The sequence below is a fragment of the Podarcis raffonei genome, chromosome 2, assembly GCF_027172205.1.
Source record: "Podarcis raffonei isolate rPodRaf1 chromosome 2, rPodRaf1.pri, whole genome shotgun sequence".
NCBI classification, from domain to species: domain Eukaryota; kingdom Metazoa; phylum Chordata; class Lepidosauria; order Squamata; family Lacertidae; genus Podarcis; species Podarcis raffonei.
Genome location: NC_070603.1, coordinates 21,004,591 through 21,030,788, shown reverse-complemented (window position 1 = coordinate 21,030,788; position 26,198 = coordinate 21,004,591). Strand labels below are relative to the sequence as shown.

The following is a 26,198-nucleotide window of genomic DNA, read 5'->3' as shown; positions in this document are numbered from 1 at the left end:
CAGACTCTGGCTCACTCTGCTTTCCTCCCTTCCGCACTGCAATCTTAAAATCTGTTCTGGAGTGTTGTGAGCCACTGCCTCCCGCCCACTGCAGATTCTTTGAAATGAAACTGTACATTAAAGTCTCACTTAGAGAAAGGTTGCTTGTACATTTATATGAAGGCAAGTTTATTTGTTCAAAACTTTTAACTGGCTACAACTGCACTGAAATTGGGGGGGGGGGCTGTTTTCTAGACGGAAGGGTATTGTAACGCCCTTCTCAAGTTAGGCAATACACACACTTTTTGGCAAGGCAGACTTTAATCCTCAAGCAAAAATCAAAGAGCAGCTGTAAGAAAATAATATGATGCCTGGTTTGACTGCATCCAAAAGTGAGAACATAGACTCATTGCATCTGCACAATGATGCCAGAACTCATTTTAAGTAAACGTCATGTTCTACATAAAGCAGCATATAGTTTAATAATAATAACTGAAACACACCCACAGCCCTTTCACAATCTTAAAACGCCAACTATCTTCAGCTGACTGGATTCTGCATCTCTGCTTCTACTGGTCAAGAAGCAGTGCAAGATTATTTTGAGCTATATTTACATTTTTATCTTAAGTCTGCAGAATAGGGTGCAATATGCATTCAAACAAATATCCGGTAAAGACAACTCCGAATCTCAGTTATCTTCAGTATGAGTACAGGTTGTTGTCATTAAAAATGGTAAAAACAAGTTATATTTAAATGCGGTGTGGGCATATGGAGAGCTGGGGGAAAGAGGTAGAATGTACCGCATGTCATACATATTATTCAAAAGGGGGAAATCATATCAAAAGATATACCTGCTTATTGCAGAAGTGCAAGTTTTGACTTTTCCATGGTACAACTTAACGTGTTATGGAAATCTAGCATAACTGGAATCCACAGCAGAACCTCAAAGTGAGCGTGTATACTGCAGGCCATTACATATCTGCAAATCCCACGCATGATCACAGTAGGAGAGCTCTAAGGAGCCCTCCAAACTTTACAATTCAAGAATAATTCTACAAATAACAATGCAATTTGAAGGCAATACTGCCTGATATTAGTCCCTCAAATCAAATTTCAGGAATGAATTCACAATCAAAGGCAATACACCCACCCACACCCTGGACTCATTAATACACAGAACAGTGCCAGACATGTTTATTTCCTGGAAAACATGCAGAGGATTGTAGTCAAAGTCCTATATAGTTGTGCCTTTTTTTGCTTTCCCAGTATCCTTCACAAATTAGCACAAAAAGCAACAAATTAAAATAGTACACTAGTCAGGAAACCCTTGCATTAAGGGAAAGTAGCATTAGGTAGTAGCTGTTTAGCCTACGGACTGGTTAGGCTGCCCGTTTATCTTATACATCTTCACAAGAATACATTCTTTGCAGATAACATATTTTTATCACAGGGAAACACGACATTATTTGCATACGTTTGTGGAACTGCTTTAAAAGTAAATCAATCACAAATTTTCAAGACAGCTGTTAAGCAGAAGGGATACTCATAACAGACTGCCACTTTCAAACAAACTTTATAACCATCTGCATTTTGATTCAGCATGAGTCAGTAATGTGTCAGGTAGAAATCACAGACTGAGCTAAGGCTAAGTTTAAATAACGAATGAAAGACTATCTATAGCAATATTTCCCAGTGTGAGACAGCTGACCTATTGGAGAGGAAACTTGGTGAGGAATATTGCGAAGAATTACTGCTGTCAGACTTCCTCACAAGACACTACTGACTGAAGATGCTTGGTCTGACAGCAAGAATATGAAGACAGAAGAAGCGCTGGAATACACAAATAAATACAATGCCCCACCATCACACCAAAGTAAAAATTTAAACACTATTCTTTTTCCCCCAAGCGGGTAGAACAGATTGTAAAAGGGTTACTTCACTTCCCAAACACTTAGGAACATAGGAAGCTTCCCTGTACAGATTCAAGCCATTGGTCCACCCAGGTCAGGAGCAGAAAGGTGGGTGAGGGGATGTTGCTGAACTACAACTCTCATCAGCCCTAGCAACAAAGGCAAATGGCAAGGGATGATGGGAGTTGTAGTTCAGCAAATATCTGGAGGGCTAAAGGCTCCCCACACCTGGTCTACACCGACTGACTCTCCCGAGTTTCAGGCAGGGGCCTCTCCCAGCAGTACCAGAAGATACTGGGAGTTGAACCTGCAACCTTCTGTGTGCAAAGCAGCTGTACTAAGGCCCTGGAAATTCCAAAAAGAGTGAACCACCAAAAAAAAGTTAGAAAATTATTCCCTAACTTCCTACTCTGAAAAGCAACTGTTTTCTTTTCAGAGCAACCTCTCCTTCCAGGATTTATGTTGGGGGGGGCACGACACCCACCTGTCATCCTCCTCTGTCTGGCTCTAACACATTCGGAATGAAACGTCTCAACAGCAGTTGTTTTAAAATTTCTTCCGACCCCAAGCACTCAGAAAAACCCGCCAACATCTTTCTACGGTTCCTACTTTTGGATAAGTATTTTATTCACTTATTTACTTGATTTAGTGGGGCGCCGGCTGTGCCCATGTTCCTTAAGTGCCACCCACTTTTTGCCCTGTTCCTCAGCCATTATTCCCTCCCCCCCCCACTGCCCATTTGACCAGCCTCTCCTCATCCTGTCCTTGCCCGTGTCCTGCAAAACTTTCTTTTTCTGCATCTTCAGCCTCCTCCCTTCGTGCTCTTTGCAACCCACCTCCCGTCCTCTTTTAGATATCCCCACACACCCCAAACACACATATCCCTGTTTGTCCCAGGCGCCAGTTTTCCTGGACTCCCTTTTAAGTGAGCCCAGGTAAGCCTTTCCCTTGCCCAGAAAGACAGAAAAATCTTCCATAAAAACGATTTTTGGAAAAATAAAAAAGCCACGTGCGCCCCAAACTCCCTCCCTCCTTCGCCCCCTCCCGCCCCAGCATCCCCCTCCCCGTTTATCTGGCCATGGGGGGGGGAGCGGCCGTTGACCTGCGCCCCTCCCCCCTCGCGCCCCCTCCCCTCACAGCCTTGACCTTCCCTCTCCCCTCAACTCACGTTCTCCCACCAGCAGGATCCTCACGTCCTTCTTCATCGCCCCGCTCCTCTCTCTCTCTCCCGCCGGGCCCTCGCAAGCCGGGGGCCCCGCTCACATGAGGCCGAAGGGAGGGAAGGGGGAAGGCGGAGAGCCCCGCGGCCTGCTGAAACCTCCCGCCCTCTCTCGCCTCAGCCAGCAACCGGCTCCTCGTTGACTCCGCCGCCCCGCTCGCAACCTTCCCCCCCTCCGCGGCCCATAGAGATGGGGAGGGGCGGCGGCGGCCGGGCTAGAGTGACAGGGCGGAGGGGAGGGAAAGGGGGCCGAGCTTCCGGTGGCCGCCATTGGAGGCCGCCGCAATGCCTCGGCCGTGGGAGCGCCGCCGCTCTAGCCAATGCCGAGCTCTATGGTGAAAGGCCTTGTGCAGTATGTTGCCGCCGGGCGCCTTCAAGTCTACGAGCCTAGAGCGGCGGTACCCCGCTTCGTTTTCGCGACGGGAGTGGAAATGAATTCAGCGCGGGAAGCTGCACCCAAAGGGTTACGGGCGCGAGGGGATTAGGGGGGCGCTTCCGGTTGTCAGTTGAACGAGCGAGGTAACCCGTGCGAAGAAATAGGAAGGGGCGCCATTGAGATTGGGATGTGGAACGGCTCCCTAACCTGCAATATTCTTCTTATAGAGAAACACAAAGGCTGAATTAAGAGGGTCACTCACACACACACACCTTCCTCCAGTTTTCCAGTGCTTTTTTTCTAAAAATGTTTAGGGGTACTCTCATTTTGACTCAAGAAAATCACCATTTTACATTTCAAATTGGGGAAAATAAATAAAGTAAATGGACAAAAGTACAAAGATTCACAAAATGTTTAGGGGTATGTGTACCCTTGCGTCCCCCCAGAAAAAAACACTGCAGTTTTCTATCTATCCATTCATTCATTCCCTATGTGTGCTGTCTCAGAGAATCACATAACTGTAAAATTCGAAAGGGACGAAAAGGTGTCATCTAGTCTAACCCCCTGCAATGCAAGAATCTTTTTGGCCAGCGTCAGGCTAGAACCCACAACCCTGGGAGAGACAGAGAGAGATGACATGAAATACAGGACAAAACTGTCAATACAGGATGTAGCATTTTACATTGAAATAAGGGACAACGCTGTACTGTATTATACAGAACAGGTGGCAGCCCTACTTCTGGCCAACGTCGGGGCTTGAACCCACAACCCAGAGATAAGAGTCTCATGCTCTACCTAATGGGCTGTGCTTCAGCCCTGTGGTCAACATGATGCACTTTGGTTGTTCCCCAATGCACTCTCCACAACAGTTATGTCCAAACGTGGCCCTCCAGCTGTTTTGGGACTACAATTCCCATCATCCCTGACCACTGGTCCTGTTAGCTAGGGATGATGGGAGTTGTAGTCCCAAAACAGCTGGAGGGCCACGTTTGGCCACCACTGCTTCACAACAAGTATTTGTATGGTTGTTTTAAGAGATACAACACGGAGCAAAGCTGGTGGGGTGCCGTCATCCGAACAGAAATGGTTTATAGAAACAGCACAAGGGAAAGTCTTGTGTGCTAAAAAATAAAGCCATTTTATTAGAGAATTTCAGAAAGTTATTTTGGATGCCTCGTGTTTCACAATTTTAATTGTAAGATTCTACAAAACAGGCAGTGAACATAAAAAAACAGAATGATATTATGTAAAAAAACCCAAACATTAACATTCCTTCATTTATTCTTGTTACAGATAGGTAGCCGTGTTGGTCTGCCATAGTCAAAACAAAAATTTTTTTTCCTTCCAGTAGCACCTTAAAGACCAACTAAGTTAGTTCTTGGTATGAGCTTTCGTGTGCATGCACACTTCTTCAGAAGAAGTGTGCATGCACACAAAAGCTCATACCAAGAACTAACTTAGTTGGTCTTTAAGGTGCTACTGGAAGGAAAAAAAATTTTTGTTTCATTTATTCTTGACCCACATTCTAGACTTTATCATCTCTACAAAGTGTGTCTGAACCCTGCAAAGTTCTTAGTATTCTTCTGCATATGTAAACTATAAAAAAGTGAACATAAGATTGCAAATGAGGTCAGCCTAAAGAATTTTGATAAACTGGCTTCATGTTTATCATTTGTAGAGCTACGACTCTCGGAATTATAAAGTAAAAAGCAGCATCAAAAGATATATTCTAAAAACCTCCAAGAGGTCAAACAAAGTTGCTTTGGCATTTTACTTTTCTTGATAAATTTCAGGACTTTTAGAAGACCTGAAGGTAGCCCTGTATAGGGAAGCTTTTAATGTTTGACATTTTATTGTGTTTTTAATATTCTGTTGGGAGCCGCTCATAGTGGTTGGCTGGTGCAACCCAGTCAGATGGATGGCTAATAATAATAATAATAATGCAGTCTTTCCCAACCTGATGCCCTCCAGATGTTTTGGACTACAACTCCCATCAGCACCTTATGGAGGGCAATAAGTTGGTGTAGTTTGCCTTGGGCACTGACCATTAGACCCCTAATTCCTTGTGCTATTTGATCAGCTCCCTAGCATAACTTTTGTGCAGACCAGAGGTGAGGAACCTGTGGCCCTCCAAAGATTGTCGGATGACAATTCCCACCATCCCTGACCTATGGCATGCTGGCTGGGGCTGCTGGCAGCTGGAGTAGAACCAGTAGTGTAGGTAGCCTGGGGGGGCAGTCCACACTGGTTGCGGGGGGGCGTTGCGCATCATGGGTGTCTATAGGGCGGCATGGGAGTCTTTTGTGTGGCATGGTGACCGCCATGCCTTGGGGGCTTGCGGTTCCTTGGTTTTTTGAGTGCTGCAGGGTGGTGGAGTTCAATAACTTTAAAGGTACCCCTGCCCGTACGGGCCAGTCGTGTCCGACTCTAGGGTTGTGCGCCCATCTCACTTAAGAGGCCAGGGGCCAGCGCTGTCCGGAGACACTTCCGGGCTTCTGGCGCAATGGAAGACCGAAACCAGAACAGTGCACAGAAACACCGTTTACCTTACCGCTGGAGAGGAACCTATTTATCTACTTGCACTTTTGGCGTGCTTTCGAACTGCTATGTTGGCAGGAGCAGGGACCGAGCAACAGGAGCTCACCCTGTCATGGGGATTACGAACCGCCAACCTTCTGATCGGCAAGCTCAAGAGGCTCAGTGGTTTAGACCACAGCACCACCTGTGTCCGCACCCCTGGTGTAAATAAAGGCTCCTCTCTAACTGGGGAAGGAAATGGAGCACAGTAGTTATGATCATTTTGGATTCCTGACCCTTGTGAAAAGGAGACCTTTGTACCACGTGACATGAAACAATGGAAGCTGATTCACATACAAATAAACACTTGCCTTCTTCCTAAGCAACAGTTGGTCTGCAGCTGGTATTTTCTGCTGAAACTGTATCAGTCACTGTATTACAAGCTGGCTCCCAGCATCAGAAAGTCTTTTTGGGTTTTTTTAGGGGGGAAACGAGTGAACAAACCTTTTTCATGCTAAACTAATTCATTACATTTGAACAGAAGAGAGAAGACAACCTTCTGACTTCTTTTCAGTAAATTGGTGAACTTCCAGTGCGGGTGCTGTGGGTTAAACCACTGAGCCTAGGACTTGCTAATCAGAAGGTTGGCGGTTCGAATCCCCGCGACGGGATGAGCTCCCGTTGCTCGGTCCCTGCTCCTGCCAACCTAGCAGTTCGAAAGCACGCCAAAAGTGCAAGTAGATAAATAGGTACCTCTCCAGCGGTAAGGTAAACGGTGTTTCTGTGCACTGTTCTGGTTTCGGTCTTCCATTGCGCCAGAAGCCCGGAAGTGTCTCCGGACAGCGCTGGCCCCCGGCCTTTACTGGAAATTGAAGATTTATGTAACTATACCTTTACTGGAAATTGAAGATTTATGTAACTATAAACACTGGTCAAGCATTTGAACATGTTCTAAAGTGCAAAATATGGCTTAAAAAGAGACATCCAATATTTTTCTGTCTGCCTTATTTAGCATGAATGAAAAATCTGCTATGCCAGATATGAAACTGCTGCTAGGAACAGAACTAATATAGGCAATTTAGTACTACTTGAAAAGCACTCATGCGCTAGGCTGGGCATTCTGTTCAAAGAGCCAGCGATAATATTCCAAACCTGAAGCTCTTTCTACAGCCATAATTCTGTAGCCTCCATCCAGTGACAATGTATAGTACAATGGGACCTTGTTTCCCAGACAGCTTAGTTGATGAACAAATTGGCTCCCAAATGCCACAAACCTGGAAGTGTTCCGGTTTGTGAACATTTTTCGGAAGCCGAACATCCGTTTCAGCTGTTGGAATTGTTTCCGGGCCGATTAGCCAATCAGAAGCCGCGCCTTGGTTTGGGAACGTTTTGGAAGTCGAACGGACTTCCAGAACGGATTGAGTTTGAGAACCAAGGTACCACTGTATTGGCACACTAGAGTCAAACTGGCTTAGTAAGTACAGTGGTACCTCGGGTTACATAAGCTTCAGGTTACATATGCTTCAGGTTACAGACTCCGCTAACCCAGAAATATTACCTCGGGTTAAGAACTTTGCTTCAGGATGAGAACAGAAATCGTGCTCTGGCGGCGCAGCAGCAGCAGGAGGCCCCATTAGCTAAAGTGGTGCTTCAGGTTAAGAACAGTTTCAGGTTAAGTACAGACCTCTGGAACGGATTAAGTACTTAACCTGAGGTATCACTGTAAATTAATTTCCTCTCAGAGGGGAAGGGGGGAGCAATTCACACATCAAAAAGGGAAGCATGCTAACCAAACTACAATTCTCAGGAATCTCCAGGGCAAATTGGCATAAAGACGGTACGTATTTATAGTTCTGGTATAAGGTAATAAAAGGTAAAGGACCCCTGGATGGTTAAGTCCAGTCAAAGGCGACTATGGGGTTGCGGCACTCATCTTGCTTTCAGGCCGAGGGAGCAGGCGTTAGTCCACAGACAGCTTTCCGGTCATGTAGCCAGCATGACTAAACCGCTTCTGGTTAATTCCTTTTGATATCGTTTATAGTTAAGAAGCCACCTATATCTGTACCATAGATCCAAAAAGCCGGGTAGACAGGGTTTACCACATGGCTTTCAAACTGATGTAAAAGGGTTACCTTGTCAGCGAGAGAATAAAAAGATAAGCGATTGCTTGGAATGTCGAGGAGAACGCCAACCTGCAGAGGTCTGTCTTCACTAATTGGAGTTTCTTCACTTCTGTGCCAGGCTGAGAGACATTTCCTTGACCATTCTATGCACCAGGATACCTCACTTCTCCCTAGCTTGTCACTCCTACCAATGTCCTCACTGGCGACACCAATAGCCCATCCTGTGCTGTTTCTGGTGCTAACTTCCCAGTAGTGACACCCTTCAGAGAAACTCTGGGAGCCCAACACCTGGCTGATGCGGAATCTCTTCGGGCAATATTCATAGTCGGAGTCCCAAGACATCACAGAGACTTTCCTTTTATCTTCTGTGAGTTGAAGCATGTTGTTGACCCTCTTGGGATCAAAAGTCACGTCCGATGCCCCTGTAATAAGCAAAATCATTTAAATTAAACAAGATCAGTGTGCTGGATCAAGAGAATTTCTGCAACAAGCAAGGACTGTCTCTCTCCATATGAACCTACCCGGACCCTGAGAACATCTTTTGAGGCCCTTCTTCATGTGTCTCCTTCACAAGAGGTCCGGAGGGTAAGAAATAGGAGAAAGGGCCTTCTCTGCAGTGGCTCCCTGTTTCTCCCCAGGGAAGTTCGCCTGGCGCCTTCATTACACACCTTTAGGCGCCAGGCAAAAACGTTCCTTTTTCACCAGGCCTTTGGTTGATCTGATTCCCATTCTATGCCCTTTTAAAATGTGTTTTTTGTAAGGGGGGCTATTGGGTTGTTGTTTTTATATTTATTATGTATTTTGTGGTTTTACATCTTGACTTTATTCTGTGAACCGCCCTGAGACCCCCGGATATAGGGTGATATATAAATTCAATCCATCAATCAATGCTTATTTTGTATCATGGCTATTTAATCAAAAATCCCAAAGTACATTGGTGGGGGTGGGGTGAGTACTGTATATGATAAATATTTCTCTGTGGCTAGGAAATCATTTAGAACCAGATCCTATCTCACACAATCTGGAGAAGTTTACAAAACATCTGGCAGCTCAATAAAACTAAATGTACCAATGAACAGGCTTTCTGAAAGCCGTCAGTTAACAAAGCTTAAGAGATGCCATGCTCTATTTTCAAAACATAGGATTGAAAGAAAGCAAGTTAATGATTTCAGTGTGAAGGTTTGACTCTTAAAACAGACAAACAAACGAGTTTGACTCTTCAGGGCCAGATTTAGGTTTGATGAGGCCCTAAGCTACTGAAGGTAATGGGGCCCTTTATATGTCCAGCTGTCCTTTGTCAACAACAAATTGTCACTGTTTTTTTGTGTTGAATAAATGCAATATGGTAATTTATGGACCTAATAGGTATCTAAAGCCATTTGCGCATAACAAAATATGTATTTTATCAAAGTTATTGTTGAACTGAAATACAATTAAGAAGAAGTATATTAATAGAGAAATACAATTAAGAAGAAGTATATTAATAGTGAAATTATTATTAAGCTCTAATTGTATGTAGGTTTTATTTTATTTGTTTTTTATCTTATATTTTGGAAATGTACATCCAGTTGTTTTTTTCCTTTAATTTTTTGGGGTGCCCCCAAGAGAGTGGGGCTCTAAGCTATAGCCTGTTTAGCTTATACGTAAATCCGACACTGCTTTAACCGGACATAAACTTACAGAATTCAGCAGCAGGACAATCAAGCTAGGTCTTGAAGTATCAAAACAAGGGTTCATTGAATGTCTTGTCCACACTTCCTAACACCACCATCTTGTATATACAGTGACCTATACTTACACTGAGAAAACTGACTTGAAATTGCTGGCATTGGACTATCTCGGGCCGATGACGTTGCTGAAGACGAGCAGCTGGTTCCCTGAAGAGAATCTCGATGGAGTGCTAATAAAGAGAATCCCCTTGTTAGCAAGTAAGGTAAAGGTAAAGGGACCCCTGACCTTTAGGTCCAGTCATGACTGACTCTGGGGTTGCGGCGCTCATCTCGCTTTACTGGCAGAGGGAGCCGGCGTACAGCTTCCGGGTCATGTGGCCAGCATGACTAAGCCGCTTCTGGCAAACCAGAGCAGCGCACAGAGATGCCGTTTACCTTCCTGCCGGAGCGATACCTATTTATCTACTTGCACTTTGATGTGCTTTCGAACTGCTAGGCTGGCAGGAGCAGGGACCGAGCAACGGGAGCTCACCCTGTCACAGGGATTCGAACTGCCGACCTTCTGATCGGCAAGTCCTAGGCTCTGTGGTTTAACCCACAGCACCATCCGCATCCCTTTGTTAGCAAGTAAGAGGTCCTTAACCAACAACAGAGGGATGCTGTCATGTGATAGCTGCAGAATATACAGGTGGCCCTAGAACCTCCTCCCTGGGATTATACATTTACAGTCGGAAGCTCCTGCAGCCAATCAGAAGCCGCGGAAGCCCCGGCTTCCAAAAATCGTTCGCAAACCGGAACAGTCACTTCCGGGTTTGCAGTGTTCGGGAGCCAAAACTTAGCTGTTCGAAAACCAAGGTACGACTGTATTTATTTACTTTTCTTACATTTCCATTCAATCTTTCTTCTGCGATGCAACCAAAGGTAGTATCCATGTGTTTTCCATGTGGTCACCCATCCGAGAACTAACCAGACCTACACCTGCTTAGCTTCACCAACCTCATGTGCTCTGAGACCACACAGTGTGGGACTATACAGAGAAGTTACTTGATTTCTTACGGTGCTCAACATTTAAAGCACTATTTTTCTTGAAAAGATCCAGGGGCCCATTGAACATTAACTAGAGGGAGCTGTGGCTTTCAACTCAGAAAAAAACTTCTGCCACAACTTGATGCGTGAGACTGCAGTCCCATGAACTTCTGTGCAGCTGCTCAAAGTTGTAAAATCACTCAAGTGCATGAGAGCAACAGAGAAGGAATAAGATTCAGTTAGTTAACTACTCACAAGAACTGCTGGTGGAGGCAATTTCATCCTCTGCCATGTTGGTTTGGATATCATTAGAGTCACAAGTCATGTTACTTGTTCCTGGAGAAAATTCTGCAGTAAAAAAACAAAACACGCTCAGTTAAATTATTGAAACGCGAAGCCTGTGTTGACAGCACATGTCAAATTGTTCCTCCTTTGCAGACTATGGTTTCAATTCAGATCAGAATTAGATGAGAATCTGGATTAGATGAGAATCTGGGGTCCTTAAACTCATATTCAAAGTAAAAACTTCTGTATATGACCTTGGATCAAATCTATGCTGCCAGGTGCCATAAGAAAGCTGCAGAGATAGGGCAGGACAGTGCGCACCCCGGAAATGATCTCTTTCAGCTTCTGCCTTCTGGAAGAAGGTACAGGGTTATAAAGACTAGGACTAGCTGCCTGAGAAACAGTTTCTACCCAAATGCAATTCTGGTTTTAAACGCAATATAAGGAGTCTCTATAGGAGTGTATTGTATTTAATTATGGAGTATCAGAGTTTTTAGGGGGCTAACCAGGCTGGGATAGCAGGCTTGTGGGTTTTTGAATGTCTGATGTAGATTTTTTCAATTTCGTTGTTCTGTATGGGACAATGACAATAAAGATTATCGTATCATATTGTATGGGAGGGGCTTATTTAGACAGCAATCTACATCTTGGAACGGAGTCTCTGAGTGAAACTCATGGCAACAACATGAAGCCTAATTTTTAAACTCTTGTCTTTTTATTGCCCCTACCCACTTTTGTGCACCATCTTCTCTGATGAAGAGCTCTCAAAAACTCACAAAATGTGATACTTGAGTGGATCCAAATAAAGGTATTGCACAACTGTGGGTTTTGGAGTATCATTAAAAATCTTTGTAATTACTCATATTGGCCTAAAATTACCAAATATTGTGCACACGTCCACATCTTTGGGGTGGGGGTAGGGAAATATAAGCACTAGAGGTGACAATCAACAAAGGAACTTGTCGATTTAATAATTAGCCAATTTAAATAAATGTGCCTATTATCAAAACCTCAACAGAGGTTCCCTTCTGGGATACTGCAGGAAACACAACGCAAACACATTGCTAATAACAGCAGCTATCACTCACAGTTTTAAAAAAAGAAAGGCTATCCTTAATATTTCCTCCTTAAAATTCCCCATTTCACCAGAACTGAAATAGCAGTCTCAACAGAATAAACCTCTCATCAAGCAGTCCTGTCTGTATGACAAACAGGGTCCTGTACTCATAGTGTTGGCAGAACAGGAAAAAGAAAAGGGTGTCTGTCGAGTGAAGAAAGCACCTTGAATTTGTTTGCCTATGTGTGGATATCTTAATATATTAATCCAAAATCAAGTTCACTGCACTAATACAAATTGTCACAGCTGTAAAGATTAAGAAAAATGGGACGCGGGTGACGCTGTGGGTTAAACCACAGAGCCTAGGACATGCTGATCAGAAGGTCGGCGGTTCGAATCCCTGCAATGGGGTGGGCTCCCGTTGCTCGGTCCCTGCTCCTCCCAACCTAGCAGTTCAAAAGCACGTCAAAGAGCAAGTAGATAAATAGGTACCGCTCCAGCGGGAAGGTAAACGGCATTTCCGTGCGCTGCTCTGGTTCGCCAGAAGCGGCTTAGTCATGCTGGCCACATGACCTGGAAGCTGTACGCCAGCTCCCTTGGCCAATAAAGCGAGATGAGCGTTGCAACCCCAGAGTCGGTCACGACTGGACCTAATGGTCAGGGGTCCCTTTACATTTTTTAAGATCTGATTTTTTAAAAAAGACCTATGCAGTGGACACTCGGGTTGCGAACATGATCCGTGCGGGATGCACGTTCGCAACTCGCAGCGGCACGTCTGCGCACGCGTGGGTGGCGATTCAGCGTTTCTGCGCATGCATAAAGCGTGATTTAGCACTTCTGCGCATGTGCGACCACCAAAACTCGGAAGTAACCAGTTCCGGTGCTTCCGGGTTTCGGCAGTCCGTAACCTGAAAAAACGCAACCTGAAGTGCCTGTAACCCGAGGTATGACTGTAGTGGGAAATTCCAGAGATTCAGAGTTCTCTGTGGTGGGGCAAATCATCTATCATCCCAGGGGCATTTGGCTGCTATCATTGTCAGACACAATGCCAGACATGGTCTGATCCAGCCAAGGGAGTACTACCTGAATGTTTCTGGCTGTCAGCACTACACTGGTGTAAATATGCAGACTCCTATTTACCGTATTTTTTGCCCTATAGGACACACTTTTCCCCCTCCAAAAATGAAGGGGAAATGTGTGTGCGTCCTATGGGGCGAATGCAGACTTTCGCTGAAGCCTGGAGAGTGAGAGGGGTCGGTGCGCACTGACCCCTCCCGCTCTCCAGGCTTCAGGAAGCTATCCGCAAACCTTGGGAGCCCAGTGGGAGTTCCCGCCGGGCTCGCAAGGCTTGCAGGAGGCAGCCTGCAGCCCGAAGCACGGGGCACGCTCCGGAGCGCACCCCGGGCTTCGGGCAGATATTGGGCAGCCCCACAAGCTCGGGGGACAGCGGGGAGGCGGAGCGCCGCCATCCCGCTATTCCCCGACCTGGTTTGGAGGCTGGCAGTGGGGAGAAGCAAGCTTGCTTCTCCCCACCGCCAGCCCCACAAGCTCGGGGGACAGCGGGGCAAGCCGCTGCCCCACAGAGGCTAGGGAGGCTGTCTCTGAAGGCAGAAGAGGGAGATGGAGCGCTCCGTCTCCCTCTTCTAGCTTGGGGATGGCTGCGGGGGGGGGGGGATAAATTTTTCCCCCTTGATTTCCCCCCCAAAAAACTAGGTGCGCCCTATGGGGCGAAAAATACGGTACTTCTTCAGCATCTTACAGGACTCAGCTTGGTAATGATCAAACACATTTCAGACTTCCTTTAGCTAGTGGAAAATTTCAAACTCCACTCACCATGAGGCTGCTGCCTGGGGCATTTTTCCAGCACTGTCCTATCCAGCTGCCTTCTGAACTCTTCCACGGCATATATGATGCCAGAAATCTTCTGAACACCAAGAACAACTTCGGTCACTCTGACAGGCTCACCAATGGAAACTTCTTGTTCCGATGAGGTATTCTAATAATTGGGGGGGGGGGGTTCACAACAACAAGCAACATTTCCAGCGAGGATTTCTGACAATTCTTAAGTTAGAAAAGTATAGATTTGTAGCAGTGGACTGAAAACTTCTAATGGAAAAAAAAAATCTGGAATACATCTGTATATAAATCTATCCAGGACAGTCTAAAACCTTCCAAAGAATGCTGATAATATTAACACGAAGTTGGTTGTTGTTGTTTTTTTAAGTACTGTATTTTTCCGTCTATAAGACACCCCCATGTATAAGACGCCCCCTATTTTGCGGGACTCAGATTTAAGAAAATGGGGGGAGATGGCCCCATGTATAAGACACCCCCTAGTTTTTGACATTATTTTTAAGGAAAAAAACCTGGTCTTGTACACGGAAAAATATGGTATTTTAATTCAGGGGCTAGTGTGAATAAATGGTGTTTCTAAAATCCTCCAGTTCTGTCACATACAGTGGTACCTCTGGTTACAAATGCTTCTGGTTACACATGCTTTGGGTTACAAGCTCTGCTAACTCAGAAGTAGTTGCTCCTGGTTGCGAACTTTGCCCCAGGATGCGAGCGGAAGTTGCATGCCAGCAGAAGGCACAGCAGAAGGCGCCATTAGCGAAAGCGTGCCTCAGGATAAGAATGGTTTCAGCTTAAGAACGGACCTCCAGGACGAATTAAGTTCATAACCAGAGGTACCACTGTATATTTGTTATTCCCTTTGCCCTAAAATCTTAATCCTGGAGCTCCTGGAAAACAAATTTTTATTTGTTTGTTTGTTTATATGCCACTTTTTTAAATCACAAAGGATTTCTGCTGTAGTCTATGGATGAATGCAGTAAATGCTATTCTATTCACATAAGAACTCAAGGCTTGCTACAATATTTTTAAAAATCATGAAATGCATGACTAAAATCAGCAGGCAAAATGTTAAAATCAGCCTATCTGATAAACCTGGCATAACAGAAACGTTTTTACAAGTACTGTGCCTGACAGGTTCCCTTTGAAAGAAGTTGCATATGGTCCTTAAGATGCAGCCAATATAAACTGAGCCCATTCAAATATGATTCTCAAGTTTCTGCATAACTCATAAACACATCTGGGCAGGGGGATGAGGACTGAGAAAAAGGAAATTTAAATGCTGCTTTAGGGGTTTATGTTCAGAAGTACTACAACAAAAACAAAGGGGGAAGCCTTCTGTAGGTCAGGGATGCTGGGAGTTGGCCCAACAAGGGCCATAGGCCCCTGTATTAAAGGGATGGTCCACTAAAGTCCATGGGACTAATTTACATATCATATCTTTAGAATTGGAGAATAAGTTTAGGCATTGTTTTTGTTTTCCACTGGAAGAGCCAGTGTGGTGTAGTGGTTAAGAGACTCGTAATCTGGTGAACCGGGTTTGCATCTCCACTCCTCCACATGCAGCTGCTGGGTGACCTTGGGCCAGTCACACTTCTCTGAAGTCTCTCAGCCCCACTCACCTCACAGAGTGTTTGTTGTGGGGGAGGAAGGGAAAGGAGAATGTTAGCCGCTTTGAGACTCCTTCAGGTAGTGACAAAGCGGGATATCAAATCCAAATCCAAACTACATTTCGATCCTATACTTGTTTTCCCAGAAAACAAATCCAATTTGTTCAATCGATCTTATACCCAAGTAAGTGTGCACCATTAATCTCATTCCTCCCCCACCGCTTTTACCTTAATCACTTCCTCAGAGTTACTTTGCAGTTCCAAAAGCCTGTCAATTCTTGCTGTGAGTTGCTCATTCATTAAGTCTATGCTTTGTTGAGCGGCAGCACATTCTTCGTCAATAACATTCAGCACCTTTTCCTCTTGATCATTAATATACTTCTTCATAAAACTGAAGCCTTCTCCAATGGAACTTTTGATCCGAGATACAGAATCCTAAAACCAAGGAAGAGAAGCTGATTTAGGAGGACACATAAGCTCAGGGCTTCCTAAGAGGTGTGACACAACTCTTCTAATGCTTTTGGGATAGTTCAGCTCCCCCTCTACCCCACGGGCAGAAATTCTCAACCCCTACGTGGGCTTCTGACTTTTAAAACTATGGGATTTTATATAAGAATATCAGTATCTGGCTTATGATCTACAAACAAGGATGGCACATTTCAAAGTACAATTTTACAACTTGACTTGATTGAATTAATAAATGGCCTCTTGTGGTATATGGAAAAGTGGGGCGAATGGATGCAGAGTGGCAACTCGGTTTTCGAACGTCTCGGAAGTCAAACGTTTCGGTTTTCGAATGCCGAAAACCCAGAAGTAAATGCTTCAGTTCTCAAATACTTTTCGGAAGTTGAACATGCTACGCAGCCTCCATATTTCCATAAGTAAATGCTTCAGTTTACGAACGTTTCGGAACTCGAACAGTCTTCCAGAACTGATTACGTTTGAAAACCAAGGTACCTCTGTAATAACCATATTGGATAGCTCAGTCGGTGGAGCATGTGGCTCTTAATTTCAGGGCCCCAAGTTGGGTGAAAGATTCCCACATTGCTGGGGTGTGTGTGTGTGTGGACTAGATAGATGACTCTTGCGGTCCTTCCCAACTCTTCAGTTCTATGACACTAGAACATGCCACCCCCCTGCAATCTTATGAATTATGAGGAAGTGTGAGGGGCATGGCAGACTTCAACTGAACACTCTCTGACCAAATAAACAACAACCCCGAAAGGCCTCTACATGTTCCAGAAGAGGAGAGGGTAGAAAGAAGCCAAACATATCATCGCAACTCATTCAAGTACCAACCCTCATTTCAGCGCTGTCCTTCGTGCACTTGTCGATTGCTTCAAACGCCGCTTCTATTTGTTTGCAGACGTCACTTATTTTCACCACTTCCTGGAGGATGGAAAACCACAAGCCACAAATAAACAATACCTCACAGACCACCTCTCCCCATATGAATTGACTGGGATCCTGCGATTCTCATCTGAGGCTCTTCTTCAGGTGCTTCAACAAGAGGTGCAAAATGTGGCAACAAGGAATGGGCAAAATATCTGCTCTGGAGGGTTAGAAAACCACAAACATATTTTTGGGGGTAGGGTCAAGGGGAGGAGGGGGTTTTCCACTTTCCCAAGGAAGCACTTAGCACTACTTTGAATACAAACCATTATCAAATTTTCTTTGCTACACAGCGGGAGATATTTTCCTTCGGTCCCTTTCAAATGTAACACTTAGTCCTCTGGCCATTAAGGAATCAAACCCTGTTGCTTGAAGTTCTAGAACCAGTTCATATGAGCATGTACACCTCCTAATCTTTTATTGCTTTATCAAAACTCAGTATTTGACCAGCCTAATATGTGTACTACCCACTGACAAATAATGCCTTTGGTATTTGATCTTTGCCTATGGCATTTGATAATTGATTATCCTTTCCCACATGCAATCTAATTGTCCTTAGATTCTGCAGTCACCCAGCCACAAATATATGTGTCAACAGCATCCTAATCAAGCCCGTACATACCTTGAGCTGATATGGGAAAACTCCAGCTGACAACTTCAGATCCTGGGATCCACTGGCTGCTTGGTGCTCTCTCCAGGAAGGTCCCCACAATTCCTGGTGGTTTTTCTTCATCTGCTGGTAAGTTTCCACTATGTTCGCAAGTGATCTATGGTCTACCAAATTATTTTGACGGAGCTCCCCCCTGCACCGGGGGCACAATGCCTTGGGCCCCATCTTTTTGCAGTGCTCAGAGATGCACTCCTTGCAGAAGCTGTGGGAACACTTTATAATCAGTACTGGCTTGTTAAAAAAATCCAGGCAAAGGCAGCAAGTCAATTCGTCCTGCAAATTCTTAGCGAGATCAACAGCCTCCGCGGCGGTAGCCATGGCTGAAGGGAGGCAGAGCTCTGAGGGGCTTTCAGTTTCTTTTACAGTATTAGGATAGACAAGTTTCTGTACTTGGAAGGAAAAGAGAGTAGTTTGCGCTTCCGCTCCTCTTCTCTATCGCAGGGCTTGTTGCTGTTTTTAGAAGGGGGCGGGCGAAGAGCTGTGAATTTGTGGCTTTCAACAGCCTCTCCGCCGTGTAAAATGCCGGTCAGGCCTGAACGTGCGAATGCAAGAGTGCAGAGTCAGGAGCAGCCGAGGTACGTCGCCTCCACTAGCCTCCCCCTACCCAGATGAGCGGGGAAGGGCCGCGGGGTGTGTGTGTGGTCTCCATCCTCACGTTAGAGCGGACACGAGTATAATAACCCTTTGCGATTCTCGGCCTCCCGTGTAGAAAACAGCTACGGGTCACGCGCGAAGCATTTCTCTCATCTTCATTTAAGGGGTGAAAACAAGGAGCAGCCGTCCCACCTCCACCCCCGGCAAAAGACAACGGGTGGGGGCGTCCAGAAGCGCGGGTTCACACGAGCAGCGGCGGCGGCCGAGGGAAACACGCGTGTTGACTTTCTTAGAGCCGCGAGGGAGAGCCGGAACGATGCGCACTGGCTTCGGTTGCCGTGTGAGGACGGACGGTCTCCTTTTGAGGGCGTGCCAATGGAACGGAGGCGGAGAAGGGGGAAGGAGAAGCGTGTTGCCCCGAGCCGAAGTGGGCGAGGATGGGCTGGAGAGGGCTTCCCGACCTTCTCCGGGCAGGTAGAGACGGCATTGGTGCTTTCGAGGGAAGGTTTCCTAACAGGGTGGGAATTGGAAGAGGAGCGGGTGGCCTTCTCGCATCTCCGCCTCCCAAAGGCCCGCACAGCTGGTTGTTGCAGCAGCAGCAGCAGCCCTGGCTCCAAGCTCCCTGGGTGAATGGTGTCTCTGGGGCTGGCAGTGTGAGGGGGCACCTCTCTTTGGAGCAGCTCAGAGACCAGGGGCAGCAGCTGCCCAAGGAGAGGGGAGAAGAGAGGAGGCTGTGGGAACTCCCCACAAGAGAAGGCGTTTGAAAAGGGTGAGGGGCTGCCGGTTCTGCAGGCCAGGGGTGACCTAACTGGGCCCCTGAGCCCCACAGGGCTGCTGCATAAAGAAGGTACTTGCGTCAAGGGAGCCATGGACTCAAAAAGGTTGAAAAGCTCTGCCTTAAAGCAAGACGCTGGGCTATCTTGGAGGCCCCCAAAAAATAAAAGGGAAAAAAGAAACTGGATGTACGTTTCCAATAATAATAATAATAATAATGATAATAATAATAATAATAATAATTTGTTATTTATACCCTGGCAAGATAAGCTCAACAATTACTTTGATAAAATACATACAGTAGTACCTCAGGTTAAGTATTTAATTCGTTCCGGAGGTCGGTTCTTAACCTGAAACTGTTCTTAACCTGAAGCACCACTTTAGCTAATGGGGCCTTCCGCTGCTGCCGCGTCGCCGGAGCACGATTTCTGTTCTCATCCTGAAGCAAAGTTCTTAACTATTTCTGGGTTAGCGGAGTCTGTCACCTGAAGCGTATGTAACCTGAAGCGTATGTAAGCCGAGGTACCACTGTATTTTGTTATGTGCAAATGGCTTTAGATACCTATTAGGTCCATAAATTACCATATAGCATATGTTCAACACAAAAAACAGCAACAATTTGTTGTTGACAAAGGACAGCTGGGCATATAAAGGGCCCCATTACCTAGCTTAGGGCCGCATCAAACCTAAATCTGGCCCTGCCTAAGGGTCATCTAGTCCAACTGCCTGCAATGCAGGAATCTCAGCTAGATCACCCATGTCAGATGGCCATCCAGCTTGCTTAAAAAGCTCCATTAAAAGGGAGTTCTCCAACTCCCAAGGGAGTCTGTTCCACTGTCAAGCAGCTCTTACTGTCAGAAAGCTCTTCCTCATGTTTACTCAGAATCTCCTTTCTTGTAACTTGAATCCATTGGTTCAGGTCTCCGAAGCAGGAGAAAACAAGCTTGCTCCATCCTCCATGTGACAGCCCTTTAAATATTTGAAGATGGCTATCATGTCTCTTGTCAGTCTCCTCTTCTCCAGATTAAACATACCCAACTAACTAACCTTGGATTCTTGAGAAAGAATACATAAAATATTCTTTTTTTGCCCATCACACAGATTCTTCTTCCAAGGATGAAGGGCAGGATGTTTTAAAAATAAAATAAATGTGTATTCAGAAGTCCTGTTCAATACACCTGCTTGTGTCTTTTATTGCTGACTGGCACAGAAAAGTTTGGCTAAACTATTCCCTATTATTTGGCATAACAATTACAGGACATTGAGAATCTATTTACAAGTTTTGGAGAGGAATGTAGAGAAGATCCTGACAGTGAGGCCTTTTTGATAGATCTGTGATGAGAATTGGTGTGTACAATCCACTGAATTTTTCAACATCTTACTCATGCTGGTGAAATGACTCAAACATGACAGGCACTTTATTTTCAGGTAGAAGATGCTTTCTGCAGGTTCCATTTGGTTCACCTTCACTTCAACCTTTATATCTTCTACTGTGTCACAAGAAGTCAACATACGTCACACACCTGAATTCTGCATCAGCAGCTGAGAATTTTAAGGAGACAAAACGTGCAATAGATGACTTGTATTCTACCGAGCAGAAATCTACTGTTTTGCAGCTACTAAATTCAGCATCCGAGAAAGAACTTAGTGCTGTGAAACTAATGCGAGGAAGGAAGTCCATGAACATAATAGAGTACAGGAACAAGCACGGGCCATTTCGGAATTTACAGTGCTTACTAGAAGTGCCTCTTTTTCAGTATAAAACAGCTGTTAAAGTCTGCAACTTTATTCTCAATCCCAATGCAAAAGAAGAAAGAAAAGAGAAAAAAATACAGAGTGTCACGTCTGCAATGAAATATATCAAACCTGATATAGAAAGAGAGCGGCTAGAGGTATCGTTTTCATTGGGTCCTATGAATATTGCCATTTCCCACATAGTAACATTAAGTCTTCAGTCATGCAACTTGGGAACAAGTCATTGAATCCCATTAAATTAAGCAGGGCTTACTTCTGAGTAAATATCAATGAAATTCAGCTGTGTGGCTTTTAATATTTTAGATGGTTAGGCAGAATTATGTGTAATGGTGGATTCAAAGACTTCCTCCGAAGGTACCAAAGGGCTTGAATTTTCTCAATGAGATTATTTAAAAAAAACTTGTCCAGCAAACCCAGTGCATTTTAAAGCTTACTCAATAGCAATTGTCTTGTTATTTTGTAGGGAGGGGGGCACTGCTGTTCAAGAAACATGAGGCAGAAGTTCCCTCGGGTGGGCAGAATATGGTGTACTGTTCTTTGGACAATGTACATTTTATAAGAAATGTCTTAAAACAGGCTCACCCACAGCCCAAGCATGTGGGTATCTGTGCAGCAAGGTGAAGGAATGTATCTGCACATACTGCCAATGAGAGTAGGTCATTAATGCAATTCAGCCATTTCTCATGGCAAGAAGATGGTGCAGTCGGCCACTGCTTGGGTGGTGCTTAGGATTTATACAGTGCTTCATATTAGTAGCTATTTGTTCTGTGAATAAGGATTCATAAGCCAACTACTCACTTCTGTATTCTGCCACGTGTTTGACCTGCATGTGTGAAGAATTGCCCCTTAGCTTTTACAATAGGGGTCACCAACCTAAGACCCATGGGCCGGAAGCAGCCCACGGAGGTTGTTTGACCGGCCCACAAGCCACCCCCGAACTGAGCTGCCCGCTCATGCGCTGTGCTAAACCAGCGCGGGGCAGGGACTTGCTTCCGCAGTGCCGGAAATCACGTCTGTGCAGATGCCAAAAATCTCGGGCACGCGATCCGGCCCCCAGAGGAATCTCTACGGGACCGATCCGGCCCAGGCAAGATAAACCTTGCCGACCCCTGGTTTACAACCATCTTAGCGAGAATAATTGCCATTCTTCTTTTGTAAAACTCAGAACTGCATTTACAGTGTTATACCCTTCATTCTGGGGAGATTTTACAACCTGTAGCAAACAGGAGATGGGGGAATTATGTATTAGAAAACATGATGTGGTTAATGCTGTAAGTACCAACAAATCTTTCCTGTGCTCCCTTTTAGACTGCCAATAGCATTGTATCCGTTGTTTTTGGCACTCGCAAAATTGCGTGGGCTCATGTTAATAGACGCTTGGCCGTTCAGGATTGGCAGCAGCAGGAGTGCACTATGTTTATGAAAGGTGCTTATATGCCAGCCGTCTATCTTGAAGAGGTAAGCCAAGTTTTGATTGTATGCAATTTTTCTAGCAGCATATTTCTTTTGGGAGCAGCATGGTTCTGTTAGCTTCATATAGACCCAGTTTGCAGAAACCACAAAGCCAAATCATGGTTTGGTACAAGTGTGTGAGAGCTTGTGGCCACTTGCTCCTCCTCCAGTCCTGCTGCTTTGAACTAAGCCATTGATTGGATTAGTGCAGAGGTCACTCATTTGGCAGCTGTGAAGGCTTCCAGTGGTACCCCAGACTCCTGAGCTTTTGATATTTTTTTGAAGTAGGTCTCTAAGCCCTCCTAGAAAGTAAGTTATGGAGCAAAAAGTGCAGGTACCTTTAAAGCCTGTGAACTGAGTGTAGCTACCTTGTATATTTTTCCTTGTAAGATAAATGATCCCTGTTGCTATTCGGTAGCAACAACATCTGTGTGCATGTGTGATCTCCATAATCAGAATCAGCAGGACTTCCCATGGTAAAAATAAGGTGGTTGGGTGTGGTTGTCTAATTTTGCGTTATGCCGTAACCCCCTCCATGGTAACCATTTTGTGACTGGTGCCCCCAGCACACTCCTTGCTCAATTGGAAGTGCCTATTTACTCAAAAAAGACATCTCTTCATCTAAGTTAATGATTCTAGCTCCATTCATGTTGCATATTAAAAAAAAAAATGTGTAAGATTCCCCTCATTCAAAAAAAAAAAAAGGATTTAAGAGAAATTCTTTCATATGTTGAACCAGCCTTACTTTGAAACCGTTCAGGGATCCAGTAGGTTAAATAGAAAAATGTTAACTTGTTCTGCATCCTTGTAGAAACAAGCTTTAGCCACATCTCAAATTCGTTTGTATTTCATACTGGCAGATGAATTTCTTAGAAGCCTTGACAGCTTAATCCTAAAACATGGTTTTACTTCCTGTTGAATCCATTTGTTTGAGAGAGTTAAGAGTCTCCCGTGGTACAAGGTTGTGCTGCTAGTCTTAGTTTTGGGGCCAGTAGAGGAAAAGGCTGGTACAGTCATACCTCAGCTCCCGAACGCCTTGGGAGTCAAAAGTTCTGGCTCCCAAATTATCAAAAACTGGGAGTGTTCCAGTTTTTGAACATTCTTTTGGAAACCGAACGTCTGACGGGGCTTCTGCAGCTTCCGATTGGCTGCAGGAGCTTCTTGCAGCCAATCAGAAGCCGCGCTTTGGTTTCCAAACGTTTCGGAAGTCGAACAGACTTTTGGAACGGATTCCATTCGACTTCCGAGGTACGACTGCAATTCCGTTGTAAAATGTTTTTTGCATGATGCTCTGTACAGGAAAGGGAGCCGCTTCTGAACACTAGGATTGATGCTACTGCAGTCCATGTGCTTGAGCTAGTGTCAGCTCCCAGGGGACAAGTTGTTCCTTGTTTTTAAATCCCATTGCTGGAACTACTGTGTCTGATCTTTTTGTTAATTATCGAAGTATAGGCACTTATAGGAGTATGAACAATAATAGCTCAATACATTTTGTGGGTTGAAGCCAAAAGGTCCAGTTCCTCCTGCTTCCTTAATGGTGATACAATTTAATATGAGTTTGCTGCCCTTTAAGGGATCCCCATAATCTACCATTTGAGACAAGCCATCTTACCCTTCCTAATGATAATGTACAGAGCCAGCTAGCTGCAAGTCCCAAAATTTTCTAAAATGAACTTCATCCTACTGTACAGTGGTGCCTCGCAAGACGAAATTAATTCGTTCTGCGAGTTTCTTCGTCTTGCGGATTTTTCGTCTTGCGAAGCACAGCTATTAACGGTATTAGCGGTTTTAAGAAAAAGGAAACGAACTCGCAAGACGTTTTCGTCTTGCGCAGCAAGCCCATAGGGAAATTCGTCTTGCGAAGCAACTCACGAAACGAAAAACTCTTTCGTCTTGCACGTTTTTCGTCTTGCGAGGCATTCGTCTTGCGAGGTACCACTGTATATAATTACTTGCTCTTGGTAACAAAAAAAAATAGTGTAAAACATTTCTCATAGGACTGGAGATACTATGTTTATGGTGGATTGCTACTATTTATTCAGTGCTTGTTTATTTCAGATTTCTTCAGTAATATCCCGGCTTCCTGAAGCAGATTTTTATGTCTTGGAAAAAAGCGGACTTCCTGCTCTGAATGCAAATCTGTTTCCAGTAACATTACATCTTCGTACAGTGGAAGCCATGCTCTATGCGTTGTTACAAAAAACATTTTCGCAGGATGGCCAGTACAAAGTATTAAGTATGGCCCGAAGTGCTGTAGGAAAGCACTTTGAGTTGATGGTTGGGGACTCACGAACTAGTGGAATAGACCTTGTGAAACAGTTTCTCTTAGAATCTGTTACGCATGCTGAGCCCCGTGTGAACTTTTCAAGAGAGCAGGTAGTAAATTATCGCAACGTCTTGTCATCAAACAAACAGTGGAGGGATGAAGAGCTGTGCGATTCCTTGCTGCAGGCAATAGCTTTTTATGAGCTACTGATACTGAACAATACGACTTAGTTCTTATCTTATTCAGTTTTGTTAATTGCTGTCATGGATGATCTGTACAGTAAGTTCCAACTGATTCACTGTATAGGGGGTGCTGGACAGCACGTGGAAGACTGTGATAGGAAAACAGCATTTAATTCCTGCTGACATAAAATTATATGTAGAATATAATTTTGTAGAATAAAATTATTAAATGTGTAGAAACACTTTGTGTCAGGATTGTTGATAGTAACATGAGGTGTTTTTTAGGTTAGGATTGACTGAAAAAAAGTGGAAGAACATAAAACAGGATCATTTTAACCATGGTTAGTAACAGCCTCACAGCATGAATTAAGTGACAGGTGTATAAACCTGTGGTGCAGTGCCTAAAACTAGACATGGGGAACCTCTAAGCCCTCCAGCTGTTCATCAGTCACAGCCAACACAGCTAATGATCAGGAATGATGGGAGTTGTCCTAAAACACATGCAGGGGAGCAGGTTCCCCATCTGTAACCTAAACCTAGTTCTTGTTATATTTACATGAGACTTGCATCAAAGCCAGCGTTAGCTAATGTGGTGTTTTCTAGATATTGTTGGCCTCTCAAGTCCCATCAGCCCTGGCGAGCATGGCCAGTGGTCAGGCATGATGGGAGTTATCATTGAGTAATATCTAGAGGGCACGCAATTTGCTAACCCCGCCTTAGATGCAGGTCTAATGTGAATGTAACAGGATCTACATTTAGATTACAGATGGGGACCTGCTCCCCTTCCGACAATCATGGCATCATTAATAACATGTCTGTACGTAAACCAAATCAGATGTTTAGATTCATGCTATAGGCCCATTTCCTTTCAGAGCTGCTACTATCCTCATAGCAACTATGGAGGCTAAATCTAAAGAAAAAAGTTACTATCGCTAACAAGTCTTGGATCGTCTACTGTTTGCCTCTGCTGTCCAAAGTAACAAAACAAAGATGCAGTATGCTAAATGCTTGGATTCTATGGAACGTTTTGGATTCCTGGTGGAAGGTCTTAAATGCTTGTCAGTTGATATGCTTATATGGTGGTGCAGTTTCCATAGACAACAGGGATGACCACTGTGAGAATGGAACAGTGGACTAGATGAGCATTTGGTTTGAGCAGAGAGACCTCTTAAAATGATTACATTTTGCTGCTACTTCAAAAAGCTTTCCACAGCTCTTGATACAAGATCTTCTTATTGCTTCAAAGAGAACAGCACTAAGGATTTTAATGGTTTTGGGTGCATTTTAGTATAAGCCATTCAGAGAACCTTAGTGATAGAGTGGCAAAGAGTTGTTATTAATATATACATATAGGCTATTTTTCCAACCTATCGACATGTAGGCAGCAGTCTTCAGCAATTTTCAAATGCTTTTCTAGTTCGGAAGTATGATTAATGATTATAACTGAGGTAAATGTCTACTCTTACATCTAAAAGTCACCCTGCAAGAAA

The 26,198-nt window shown here is 44.6% G+C and overlaps 3 protein-coding genes across 5 annotated transcripts in view; 1 reads left to right on the top strand and 2 right to left on the bottom strand.

Annotated features, from left to right (window-relative positions):
* The window catches only part of RHOT1 (ras homolog family member T1), a 55,834-nt gene extending 52,501 nt beyond the window's left edge, over positions 1-3,333 (bottom strand). The window contains exon 1 of the mRNA XM_053375197.1: positions 3,058-3,333. Coding sequence (XP_053231172.1) covers positions 3,058-3,094 — 37 coding nt within the window. The 5' untranslated portion in view covers positions 3,095-3,333. The remainder of the gene's footprint in view (positions 1-3,057) is intronic.
* Positions 3,334-7,830: 4,497 nt separating this feature from the next.
* Positions 7,831-18,003, bottom strand: RNF135 (ring finger protein 135). Its single transcript, XM_053375198.1, has 7 exons — positions 17,638-18,003; positions 16,923-17,012; positions 15,852-16,058; positions 13,996-14,158; positions 11,076-11,168; positions 9,923-10,024; positions 7,831-8,546 (listed from the first exon to the last, which is right to left on the bottom strand). The coding sequence occupies exons 1-7, from the start codon at positions 18,001-18,003 to the stop codon at positions 8,017-8,019; spliced, it is 1,551 nt and encodes a 516-aa protein (XP_053231173.1). The 3' UTR covers positions 7,831-8,016.
* A 184-nt stretch (positions 18,004-18,187) lies between these two features.
* TEFM (transcription elongation factor, mitochondrial) lies at positions 18,188-24,950 on the top strand. Of its 3 annotated transcripts, XM_053375215.1 has the most exons (5): positions 18,679-18,753; positions 20,311-20,400; positions 20,482-20,945; positions 22,117-22,266; positions 24,319-24,950. In XM_053375215.1, exons 2-5 carry the CDS (start codon positions 20,391-20,393, stop codon positions 24,754-24,756), a joined length of 1,062 nt encoding a protein of 353 aa, XP_053231190.1. In that variant the 5' UTR covers positions 18,679-18,753; positions 20,311-20,390; the 3' UTR covers positions 24,757-24,950. The 3 variants fall into 3 exon arrangements, with proteins under 3 accessions (XP_053231189.1, XP_053231188.1, XP_053231190.1); XM_053375214.1 differs by lacking the exons at positions 18,679-18,753; positions 20,311-20,400 and adding an exon at positions 18,188-18,260; XM_053375213.1 differs by lacking the exon at positions 20,311-20,400 and having other exon boundaries at positions 18,428-18,753.
* The last annotated feature ends 1,248 nt before the right edge of the window (positions 24,951-26,198 follow it).